We start from the raw sequence: 12,641 nt of genomic DNA, 5'->3' as shown, positions 1-12,641 counted from the left end.
TAGGTTTTTTCTGACTCTAAATCTGTGATCCTACAATGACTGTAATATATGGTCCCACATTAACAGGGCACACATTAAGTGGGATAAAACAATATGTGAATGAGTAAGATAAGGGAATCTTACATCAAACTGGGAAAAGTTATGTTTCTCTGAAGAGGAAGTAAAAGATGACTGTGGGATTGAGTGTTTTTGAAGTTAATCACTGTTGTCTTCCTCCTTCCTTTTCCTCAAATTGATAATTTTATTGTTTACCTGCTATAGCAGTAATCTGGCTAGATGCTAGGGATAGAAAGACTTAGCTTTTTTCCTTTCCCTTTAGTTGACTCTTCTGTCAGTGCCCTGTAAGCTGTCCAGGAGAGCTTTACTCCCTTTTTTTTTTTTTGTTTTTTACAAAACAAATGATGCCTTATGATTTTTACATCTTATTTATTTGCAAATATAGTCTTCTCTGCTCCCCTCCCCCGTGACTCTTCCTTGAAACTAAAATTAGGAAAAATAAGACAGTTCACCAAAACATTGATAAACATATATAAAATTCTATACCATTAGTCTCCCAATCTCTTCAAGAAAAGGAAGGTGGTGCATTTTCTCAAATATGTGGGACCCAAATTTAAAATTTCTTCTGTTCTATTTTGTTCTTTCAGTTTACATTGTCAGAATCATTTCCTGGTTTTGCCTTATTTCATTCTGTATTACTACATTTGTTTTCCATGTTTTTCTGAATGTCACCATTTATTATTGTGTATTTTTATTTCTTTTTTTAAATACATTTTTATTGATGTCTTCAATTTCTTAAATCATCATAGTTATCTCAAGTATACTTCTGCTTACCCTCCTAGAGAGCCATCCCTTGTAACAAATAATATTTTTTAGAGAAAAATATCAGCACAACCAATTGCTACATTGAAAAAGTCTGGAAATATTCGCAATATGTAGTACTTCCATGAAGGAGTATATTGGAAGTGTCTTTTTATATCTTTTCATCCTTCTGACCTCTTAAGTAACATTATTTTTTAAAAAAATTTTTGGATTATTTTTGAAGTGATAAATATTTTCAAAATTAATCTAACCCTTCCTTATTAAGCAAATTAAAAAAAAAATCCTCAAAACATCTACATAGTACAGAATAATAAATCCCCATACTAGCCAGGTCAAAAAATCAACAATTTTGATTATATGAAATTTAAAAGGCTTTGCACAAACAAAACAATGCACCCAAAATTAGAAGGAAAGCAGAAAACTGAGGGAAAACTTTATATCAGATTTCTCTGATAAAGGCACCATTTCTCAGATATACAGAGAACAGACTCAAATTCATAAAAATACAAGTCATTCCCCAATTGATAAATGATCAAAGGATATGAACAAGCAGTTTTAGATGAGGAACGGATATTTAGATAAGGAAATATAAACTAACTATAGTCATGAAAGAATGCTCCAAATCTATTGACTAGAGAAATGCAAATGAAAACAATGCTGAGGTACCACTTCACACCAATGAGATTAGCTAATATGACAAAAAAGGAAAATGATAAACATGGGAGAGTTAGTGAGAAAACTGGGACACTAATGTTGTGTAGTGGTGAACTCATCCAGCTTGGAGTTGTGAATCTATCCAGCCATTCTGTAGAGTGGTTTGGAACTATTCTCAAAAGGCTATACAACTGTACATATCCTCTGATCCAACAATACCCCTGCTGGGTTATGTCTCCCGGAGAGAGAGAGAGAAAAGGAAGAACCTATATGTACAAAAATACTTACAGCAGCTTTTTGTTTGTTTGTTTTTTTGGAGGGGCAATTGGGGTCTAGTTTTGTATATATTCAAATCTGAGGCCAGATTTGAACCCAGGTCCTCCTGACTCCAGGGCCAGTGCTCTATTCACTATGCCACCTAGCCACCCCCTTATAGCATCTCTTTTTATGGTGGCAAAGAATTGGAAATTGAGAGAATACCCATCATTTGGAGGAATAACTGAACAAGTCGTGGTATGTTATTGTAGCAGAATATTATTGTGCTATAAAAAATGACAAGCAGGGTGATTTCAGAAAAACCTGGAAAGATTTACTTGAACTGATAGAAAGTAAAATGAGCAGAACCAGGAGAATGCTCTACTAGTAACAGTAATCTTGTATGACAAGGAACTGTGAATGACTTAGCTATTCTCAGCAAAATAATGATCTAAGACAATCCTAAAGCACTCATGATGAAAAATGCTTTCTACATCCAGAGAGAGCTGATTTAAAGAAACTGGGCATCATCAGTGTCCACAAGTTGGTGGACTTCCTACCCATCATAAACTTTTTAGGAAGAAGACTGGTCACCGTCTCAGTGTTAGTGCTCTTTCCCGCAGGCACAGACTCCCTCACTGCTTCTCCTCCAGGGGTCTCTGAAGTACTGTCATCTCTTCTCTCCCCTTCCTTCTTATCCTAGTCACATTCTTCAGGTGCTGGGGAGTTTCAGTAATCTGCTGCCACTTTTGGATAAGGGAAGCAAGAAGATCAGAACAAGTTGCTGCAGTAGGGATCCTGGATAGTATGGGCCTCGGCCGCCAAAATCCTGAAGCACAAACCTACAAGGTTGTTCATGGTTGTTCATAGGTTGTTCATGGGTTTAGGGGTAGAAAGACTAAGTTGAGAGCTCTTAAGTGTTTCTATTACTGAATATTATTTCACGAAGCTTTGACCTTGTTCAGTGTTTGTGTCTTATGTTTTCTGTTCTTTTTTCAGATTTGGCATGTATTTTGACATTGGCAGGTTGAAGTGGAATGTAGAAAACAACCTCTTTCATCTTGCTGAATAATGTGACTTACTTTTTCTTCCATTAAGTCAGAGATAATGCATTACCTGAAGCTTTCCTTTGCTAATCTTCCTGTTTGCAATTACTATTTTTATTTTCAGTTTTATTGATGTTTTTGTTTTTGCATTATTTTACATAATTCATGAAATTTCTGTTAAACAAAGTAAAACAGTTAAGTAAAACTTCAGCACCCTCTCTGAAATTTCATGTAACGATTCGCATCTATAGCATCCCATCTCTTAAAAAAATGTATTTTTTCTTCTACCTACCCTCCCATGCTACTGAAAATAAGAGGAAAAAAAATCACATTTCTTGTAACAAATAGACATAGTCAAGCAAAAGAATTATCCTGATGACTGTACACAAAAATATATATGCTTCATACCTGACCCTGAATCTGTCACTTCTCTGTTATGAATAGCATGTTTCATCATCAGTCCTCATCATTGTAATCATTATAGTTCTTACAGCTTTCAAAGTTGTTTGTTTATCATGATATGGAAAAATAAAAAAAAACTAGAGAAATTGAAATTATTTTTATATTCTGCTTCATCAAGAGTGGCATAAAGACAAGAAAGGAAAATGATGTTAAGAGGTGCTGTAAGAAAAGAATGCATATTGATGGATCTGTGAATGGGTACAACTATTCTGGAAAGCAATTTCCAGAAAACATAAAAAATTGTGTTTTTAATTATTTATATGTATTTAATTATTATTTTTTTAATTATTAAACATTTTGGGCCCAGTTTTTTTTTTTTTATGAAGATGGGATTTTATTTTGTTTATTTTCAAATGCTTTCTTAACTTCTGGTTTACTTCATTTCCGCCAGATTTGGGGTTACAAATTTTCTCCCCGTTTTTCCCCTACCCACCTCCCCAAAATAGCAGTCCTCCAGGATATCCCCTCCTCTTATTTCCCAATTCCATGTAAAATAGTATTAATAATCATATATATATTTTAAACATTTGGTTTTAAAACTTTGAATTCCAGATTCCTTCCTTCCTCCCTTGTCACCCACCCTTACTGGGAAGATAAGCAATTCAATATAGGTTGCACATGTATAGCTAAATGCAAAACAATAACATAGTAGATATATTGTAAAAGACTGATTATATTTCCCTCCCTGCTATCCTGCCTCCCACTTGTTCTATTCTCTACTTTGGTCCTGTCCCTTTTCAAAAGTGTGTGCTTCCAACTTCCCTCCCTCCTAGCCTGCCCTCCCTTCCATCATCCCCCCTCTCATCCCCTTCCCCCCTACTCTCCTGTTGGGTGAGATACCCTGTTTGGTGTGTATGTCATTCCCTCCCTGAGCCAAATTCAATGATTATAAGGTTGACCCATTCCCTTATGCCTTCCTGTTCTTCCCCTCCATTGTACCCATTTTCCCTTGCCTCTTCTATATGAGATAGTTTGCCTCATTTTGTCTCTCCCCATCTCTTCTCATTATATTCCTCTCTCACCTCTTAATTTCCCCTTTTAAGTATCATCCCTTCCTATTAAATTGGTCCTGTGCCCTCTGTCTATGTATACCTGTAAACATATATATACACATTCACATATGTATTCATACGCCTATATACCCTCCGATAAAGACTGTGTGTGTGTGTGTGTGTTTCTATTCCCTTCAAATATTTTCATACTGAGAAAAGTTTCATCAGTTACAATTGTCGTTTTTCTATGTAGGAATGTTAATAGTTCAACTTTGATAAGTTCCTTATGATTTCTTTTCCCCGTTTACCTTCTCATCCTTCTTGTATCTGAATGTCAAATTTTCTATTCAACTCTGGTTTTTCAGCAAGAATGTTGAAAGTCCATTCCACTAAATGACCATATTTTCTCCTGAAACATGATACTCAGTTTTGCTGGGTAGGTGACTCTTGGTTTTAATCCCAGCTCCTTTGACCTCCAGAATATCATATTCCAAGCCCTTCGATCCCTCAGTGTAGAAGCTGCCAGATCTTGGGTTATCCTGATTGTGTTTCCACAATATTCAGTTGTTTCTTCCTGGCTGCTTGTAATATTCTCTCCTTGATCTGGGAATTCCGGAACCTGGCTATAATACCGTGTTTCCCTGATAATAAGACCTATCCCGAAAATAAGCCCTCCCCTTACTGTGTAAGATTCCTCTAAAATAAGCCCTCCCCCGAAAATAAGCCCTATTGAGATTGCTACTGTAGTGAAGCAGTGAGCGTGTCATCCTGTTCTTCCCCAGTGATTTGCTTATTGAATAAAGGTACATTTTTTTGTTCACATTTACCTGTTTATTAAAATTGCTGTTAATATTCATTAAAATAAGCCCTCTGGTGTTTTTCTGTCCAAAAAAATAATAAGACAGTGTCTTATTATCAGGGAAACACGGTATTCCTGGGAGTTTTCTTTTTTGGGATCTTTTTCAAGAGGTGATCAGTGGATTCTTTCAACCTCTGTTTTGCCTTCTGGTTCTAAAACATCAGGGCAGTTTTCCTTGAGAACTTCCTGGAGGATGATTTCTAGGTTCTTACTTTGATCATGGCTTTCAGGTAGTCCAATGATTTTTTAATTGTCTCTCCTGGATCTATTTTCCAGGTCAGTGGTTTTTCCCATGAGATATTTCACATTGCCTTCTATTCTTTCATTTGTTTGGATCTGTTTAACAGCATCTTGATTTCTCATAAAGTCACTAGCTTCCCTTTGCTCCATTCTAAATCTGAAAGAATGATTCTCCTCATTGAGCTTTTGAGATTCTTTTTCCATCTGGCAAATTAAGCTTTTTAAGGCATTCCTCTCCTCATTGCCTTTTTAGCCTCATTTTTGCCTCTTGAATTAGTCTGTTTTTTAAGGTATGATTTTCCTTAGTCAGGCTGTTGACTCTCATTTCATAATTTTCTTGCATCATTCTCAATACTCTTCCCAATTTTTCCTCCACTTCTTTTATCTGCTTCTTAAGGTCCTCTATGGCCTGTAACCAGCTCATATTTTCCTTTGAAGCTTTTGGTGCTAGAGTTCTGACTTCTCTGTCTTCCTCCTGTTCCATGCTTTGATCCTTTTTGTCCCCAAAATAAGAGTCTAATGTTGGATTCTTCTATTTGTTTTTCTTCCTTTGCCTGGTTATGTTGCCACTCAATTACTTGACCCTTGGGCTTTTTGCCACAGTAGGACTCTGCCACCAGACAGGGGAGCTTCCGTCCCAAACACTGGGGTTTTCTCAGCTGCCGGAGGTATTAGTTGGGTGCCCTCTCTGAAGCCTCCAAATGCTCTGGCAGGCTGGTCACCCCAGGACCTCCACCCTAGACTGCAATCCAGATCCAAGCAGGTTAAAGCAAGAGCGATTACCCCTCAGACTGGTGCTTGGTCCCCTTATACTCTGCAGGCCAGGAGCTGAAGCTGCAACTTGGCGCCAGCTGCGCTGTTGTGTCTCAGCCAATTCTCCCAACTACTGGTCCCAAAGTCCAGACTGTACTGACCTCTCACTTTGTCCTTGGCATCTATGTGTTGATAAATCTGGAAACGGCCACAGCTGCTGGTGATATGGAGTCCCTCCAGCTGGTGGTTGGTCAGGCCTACCCTTTGGCTAAAATCTCTGTCTCACGTGGGCCTGGGCTCAGTTCCCAGAGCACTGCACTGGCCGATTCCTTCCCCTGCCGGACTCTGCTCAGCAGGAGATTAGCTTCTCTGTGTCATTTTGTGGGTTCTGTAGCTCCAAAGTTTGTTTAGAGAACCCTTTTACATTAATTGGGGAAGGTGGAAGCTGGAGCCGCGTGGAAGTTCTCTTTCTACTCCACCATCTTGACTTTGCCCCTCTTGGGCCCAGTTTTACAACACTGTTGGGCCTGTACCCAAATGAGACCAAAGAAAGAGGAAATAGTCTTCTTTGGTGTATAAAATATAGCCTCTTTTTGTGGTGGCAAAAAAAAAAGCTGGAATCTAAGAGAATGTCCAATTGTGGGTTGAATAAGTTGTGGCATATAATTGTGATGTAGTTCTGTTGTACTATAAAAATTAGGTGATTTCAGAAAAGACATGGAAAGACTTAATTGATGCAGAGTACAATAAGCAGAAATAAGGACAATTTTTCTGTAGCATCATTATTGTTAAAATGAACGGTTTTGAGGATTTTTATAAGTTCAGAATGAAATGAGCAGAACCAAGAGAAGAAATCAGTCTTGTTTTTGAATCTAAAGAAAAGAGATTTTATAAGATATAGCACTCATTCCTGTTAAAAACACTGGAAAGAATAAGAATAAGAGGATTTCTCCTTCATATAAGTAGCCTCTTAAACCCAAGAGCCAGTTAGAGGTCTTTCAGTAAGATCAGGGATAAAATAAAGATGTTCATTATAACCATTGCTATTTGTCATAATGTTAGAAATGCTAACTCTAGTGATAGTATAAAGAAATTGAGGGAATAATCATAGGCAAAGAGCAAACACAATTTTTGCTTTTTTAATCCAAAATAACCCACATAAGTCATTATCATTTATGTATATTATCAATAAAACCCAGCAGGAAAAGATAGAGACTTTACATTTAAAATAACTACATATTATATAAGATTCTTGGGAGTCTGCCTGCCAAGACACACACAAGGACTATATGAATACAACTATTAATCTTTTTAGAAATAAGGACTTCTCAATAATTGAGGAAACTTCATTTTTACATGATTAGGACAAGTCCATTTAGTAAAAGTGACCATTCAACCCAAACTTATTTATTCGTGCTGTACCGTTGAACTACCAGATTTCATCAGTAGGAACAAAAAAGACAAGAATCTTAAGAGAAATAATGAAAAATAAATGGAAAGTAAAGGAGCCTAGCACTACCAGCTCTCCAACTATACTACAAAGTAGTAATCATCAAAACTATTTGATATAGGGGTGGCTAGGTGGCACAGTGAATAGAGCAGCAGCCCTGGAGTTAGGAGGATCTGGGTTCAAGTCCAGCCTCAGATACTTGACACACTAGGCATGTGACCTTGGGCAAGTCACTTAACCCCAATTGCTCTGCCCTCCCACCTCCAAAAAGCAAAAAAAAAAATCCAATTGTTTGATAGTTATTAAAAAATAGAAGTTGATTAGTGGAAGCAAATGAATACAGTAGCATAGTGTTTATTAAATTAACCCCAGGCTATTGGGGTATGATCCAGTTTAACAAAACTTGAGAAAACTGGCAGTTTGACATAAACTAGAAGCTTCAGATGGGTACATGATTTAGATATAAAGGTGACATAAAGAAGTAGGAAGAAAATAGCTTCTAAAAGAATATAGCTCCTGGGAAATGAGCAAATTGAGGTATTGGGAAGTTAGGGTATTTAAGGAAATATCGATATGTTTTTGAAGTCCCCTACTATGAGGGCAGGAATTTGGGGAGGGCAGACAGATTATAAATGAGGTATACTAAAATGAGGAAAGTTAAGTGGGGGGGGCAATAGGAAACACCTACCAGAATCTCGATTGGGTGATAAATATGGATTGAACAAACTTCAAAAGGTAGGGAGCAAGTGGTATTCTGACCCCCCTACTATGACCATTGGGTTGGGAATATGAGTGAAAGTACAAACAGTACTGGAAAGAGTAACCAGTGGGTGAGCCAGGACTCTGCGTGCAAGAAGATGGAAGGAGTTAGGAAAAAAAGGTTTCAGATAAAAGCAGGTTTGTGAGTTGTGGAACATGTCTCCAAGAGAGCACGGTTAAATGAGGTGCGTAGATCTTGAGAGGAACATAAGGGATTGGAAACAAAGGAATAAGCAATGGGGGGCTAAGAGCAGGATTTTTACAGCCAGAGTTTCAGAATCACTGGAATGGAGAGGAAGAATACTAATTAAAGGATGAGTTCAGGTAGGTTATCGTTGTTCCCAGAGAGCCGAGCAGCTGATGTGAAAATGGGCCAGGTCAGAGGGTCAGCAGTGAGTGAGTCTGGGCCTTCTCAAAATTTGGAAGTTCCAGATGGGAACTCAAAGTTCATTGTTTTGGCTTCAAGGTAAAGTCATCTTAGGCCTCTGGTAGGGAGGGACCTTGAAAACTAATGAAATGACTGTTCTAGGCAGGGCCTTTCTTCCCAAGGCAAGGCAACTAGAATGGAATTATAGCACTGTGCTGTGAAAGCCAATGCAGGTGAGGAAACTGAGGCTAAAAAAAAGTTTAGTGATTTGTCCAGGGTCATACAGCAAGTATCTAAGACAATTCAGATTTGCATCTTTCTGACTCCAAGGCTTCTCCATTATGTTTTAAGACAACTGCTAGAATTGTTTTTGAACTGTGCTTTGTGTTTCTTTTTTATTTTTCCATTTCATGATTTATTTGAATAAGGTAAACTTGGCTATCTTGAAAAGTCTTCTTATTTGCTGATTGGTTTCTTTTATTGGGAACTTTTATGTCTGATCCACTAATTTGTCTAGTTATTTGAGAGAGATCCATAGTTAGCAAAACAATCATTTAGATATAAAAAGCATTAAAGCGACTCTTGATCAGTATCATCTTAAAGAGATTGGGAGTATTATTTGCTTAGTGATATTTAAGCCATAATGTTCCTATCCTTAGAAATTTATATTTAGCCTCCTTTATCTCAGTTGTTAATACAATTGTTAGCTCATTCATTTAACAACTATGTGGGAATTTGCTTTTCTTGACTATACTTATTTGTTGCAAGAATTCTTTTTTTTTCCCCAATCAGGGTGGTGAGAGGGAAAAAATAGATTTTTATTCATTATGAAAAATTATGAAAAACTAAATTTAAAAATATCCACAACCAGTGGGCAATTTAATTGAACCACTTCCAGAGAGAAAAGAAAGTTTGTCAAATTATGACATATCATTTTATTCTTAACTTTTTTCTCTTTCTCTTTCCAGAATGTTTCCCATGGTACAGAGATACTAAAGAAACTGGTGACAACAAATGAAATTCAGAGCAACATCTATACATGACTTTGTATTGATTTTTGAAAGTCTTGGGGTAGGGGTGGGGGGACAGAAAAAGAAATGTTCTGTAATTCTAACTAATTTACCTAGTGGAAGAAAGCAAAATAAAGAGTTTATTTTAAAATAACCTGAATTTATTGGAGTTAAATTTATGATTAAAACAAGTTTTTCCTTTCTGACTCTAGGTGGGAGTATTGTTAATAGCTTACCTTGAAGTTATTTTAATTTTATAACCAACATAATATAATATAAAAATGTTCTAAGAAATACAATCTTGTATAAAATTCTTGGCTTCCCACCCACTTTTGAAAAGGGACGGGATCAAAGTGAGAAGAACAAGTGGGAGGTGGGATAGGAGGGAGGGAAATATAATCAGTTTTTTACAATATATCTAGTATGTTTTTGTTTCACATTAGCCACACATGTACAATCTATACTGAACTGCTTATCTTCCCAGTAAAGGTAGGTGACAAGGGAGGAAGGGAATGAATCTGGAATTCAAGGTTTTAAAATCAAATGTTAGTGTGTGTGTGTGTATATATATATATATATATATATATTACTATCATTAATACTATTTTACATGTAATTGCGAAATAAGACATACAGGCACTGGGGAATAGAGATCCACTGGAAAAGTCGAAAGGGGTATAGGAGAGAGCAGATTGGAGGAGGGGATATCCTGTGGGACTGCTATTTTGGGGTGGTGGGTAGGGGAAAAACGGGGAGAAAATCTGGCGGAAATGAGTGATGTAAATCAGAGGTTAAAGCATTTGAAAAAGTAAATAAATAAAATTCTTGGCTTTCACAAAGTGAAACTGAACATTAACAACAAACCAATAAAATAAAATGCATTTATTCTATGCTTTATCTACTAACTTTGACTTCAAACAGAAAGCAAGAAAATTTGTAAACACCACTGCCTCTGGAAAACTAAAGATGAATACTATACAGAAGGCAATGGGAAGACATGGTAGATGTGAGTAGGCTATGACATTGTACCAATAAGTCAAGAAAAGATAGAGAAGAGAGGCTGGTAATAGGGCAAGAATAAGGGATGATGGATGGACGTCTATCACTCTTATCCTTGTTCTGTTCTTGTCCTCACAATAACGTGAAGGAGTAAAAGAGGCCTGTTCTCTGTGGCAAGCTTTGGAACACGCAGCATGAATTGTGAGCTGCATCATTCGAGGGAATTCCTGAGTTAATAAGATCACAATAATTTCAGTATTTAAGGATATATGTGTAAATAATTTTCTAGTATATAATTATAATCATTTAAATATTATGATTTCACCTGTCTCATTTTTAAAATGCTTTTTCTAATAGGTCTTTTCATATTGTATTCTTAGTATTTTCTTTTTATATGATCATAACAAATTATTATATAAACATACAATAGTTACTCAATTGTTTTCCAGTCATTGGACAGAGGTTATTTTGAATCTTAGGAATAAAACAGCTATGAATATTTTTGTGCAGATAGGGCCCTTTTTTCCTTTTATGATATGGTTAGCATTGAATCTCAGCAATGGAATTTCTGGGACATGGCATGACTAATTTATGACTAAGCATGTTGCCATGTTTTTCTTCAACAATTTTATACCAAAGGTGGAAACATAGAAAGGTCAAGGAAGAACTCAGCTTTCTCACAAGAGCTCCAGCAAAGATCGTAAAAAAGGGACCAGATAAAATAATGATCAAGAAATTCAAAGAAGAACATTAAGAACCTTCATCCCGGGATTACACACACACACACACATACACATACACACACAAAACCTAAGCCTTCTGGGTGTTTGGAGAGTTCTTGCAATAAAGCCAGTACAGTAACAGGAAGACTAGCTTAAAGCTTGACAATATTTTGACCCCTGAAGCCTACAGTAACACTTGGAATGTTGGGTAAGGGGGAAGGAAGGAGAAAGAGAGGAGGCAGAAACCCGTGACTAACAAGAAAGCTTCTAGGGGTATTAGAAACTTGCAGCACTGATTGAGCATGTTAGGGAGTGGGGGTCTGAAGTGCTTTGACCCATGATCATCCAGAGGAACATGAAATCTGATAGTGCGCTTAGTTTGGACAGACCAGGGGAAGTGGTCAGAACCAGAACCCCATCTAAAAGTGCAGGAATAGGGCAGAGCCTGATCCTGAACAAAGTCCCAAACCAGGAACGGTGACTATAGTTAGGAGTAAGCAAAAGAAGGCATCAAACTGAAGAATTAAGGGTGGAGACACTGAGGTAAACCCAGAAGAGCATGAACTCCCTTAAGTATAAAAAATTACTTTCACCAAAAGAGCTCCAGAAACGGCTGGAAGAAATAAAGCAATAAATAAGTTTTTTTTTTTTAATTGTAGAGAGGGGCGGCCAGGTAGCACAGCGACAGTGTTAAGGGAATTTAAGTGAATTGGTCAAGCTCAGTGTTGCAAAGCTAGTGTCAGAGGCCAGATTTGAAATCAAGAAATCATAAGTTAATTGAGGGCAGGGAGTAAAGGACAAAATAGATTCATAGTGAATTCAGACATTTGTAGAATGAATAATGCCAGTGTTATATAAACTTTGTGAAATAGTATCTTAATACCTGAACCAGGGAGAGACAAAGGAAAAAAAGACAGCTATAGACTAATTATTTCATAATGAATATCAATAGGAAAGCATTTGACAAAATATTTTACAATAGGCAACAGCAGAATATTAAACATATTACAACAAGAAAACATAGCTAAGTTAGCTATTTTCCAAGAACACAGGTTTGGTTGAATATTATAAAAATGATAAATGTAATAGATAATAAATGAACATTCATTAATTACCTACTATATGCCAATATAGTAAGCTCCAGGGATACAAAAAGAGGCAAAATAAAGTCTCTGCTTTCAAGGAATTTACAGGCTAAAAGAAGAGACAAGCAAAGATGTACAGACCAGCAGCCACATGCTGCATAAATTAATG

General features: G+C 36.7%; 1 protein-coding gene across 4 annotated transcripts in view; it reads left to right on the top strand.

The window, feature by feature from the left end:
* PSMG1 (proteasome assembly chaperone 1) overlaps positions 1 to 9,820 on the top strand; it is a 29,912-nt gene extending 20,092 nt beyond the window's left edge. For 3 of the 4 annotated variants that reach the window (XM_069074839.1, XM_069074841.1, XM_069074842.1), the window contains one exon: positions 9,625 to 9,820. In XM_069074839.1, coding sequence (XP_068930940.1) covers positions 9,625 to 9,699 — 75 coding nt within the window. In that variant the 3' untranslated portion in view covers positions 9,700 to 9,820. Of the gene's footprint in view, positions 1 to 2,727 lie in introns of all 4 variants that reach the window. The other variant, XM_069074840.1, reaches the window with a different exon arrangement.
* The last annotated feature ends 2,821 nt before the right edge of the window (positions 9,821 to 12,641 follow it).

Source organism: Petaurus breviceps, unplaced genomic scaffold, assembly GCF_028583685.1.
Source record: "Petaurus breviceps papuanus isolate PSGF00001 unplaced genomic scaffold, PetGlider_PUasm1.0 90897, whole genome shotgun sequence".
NCBI lineage: Eukaryota > Metazoa > Chordata > Mammalia > Diprotodontia > Petauridae > Petaurus > Petaurus breviceps.
This window is presented reverse-complemented; position numbering and strand designations above follow the sequence as displayed.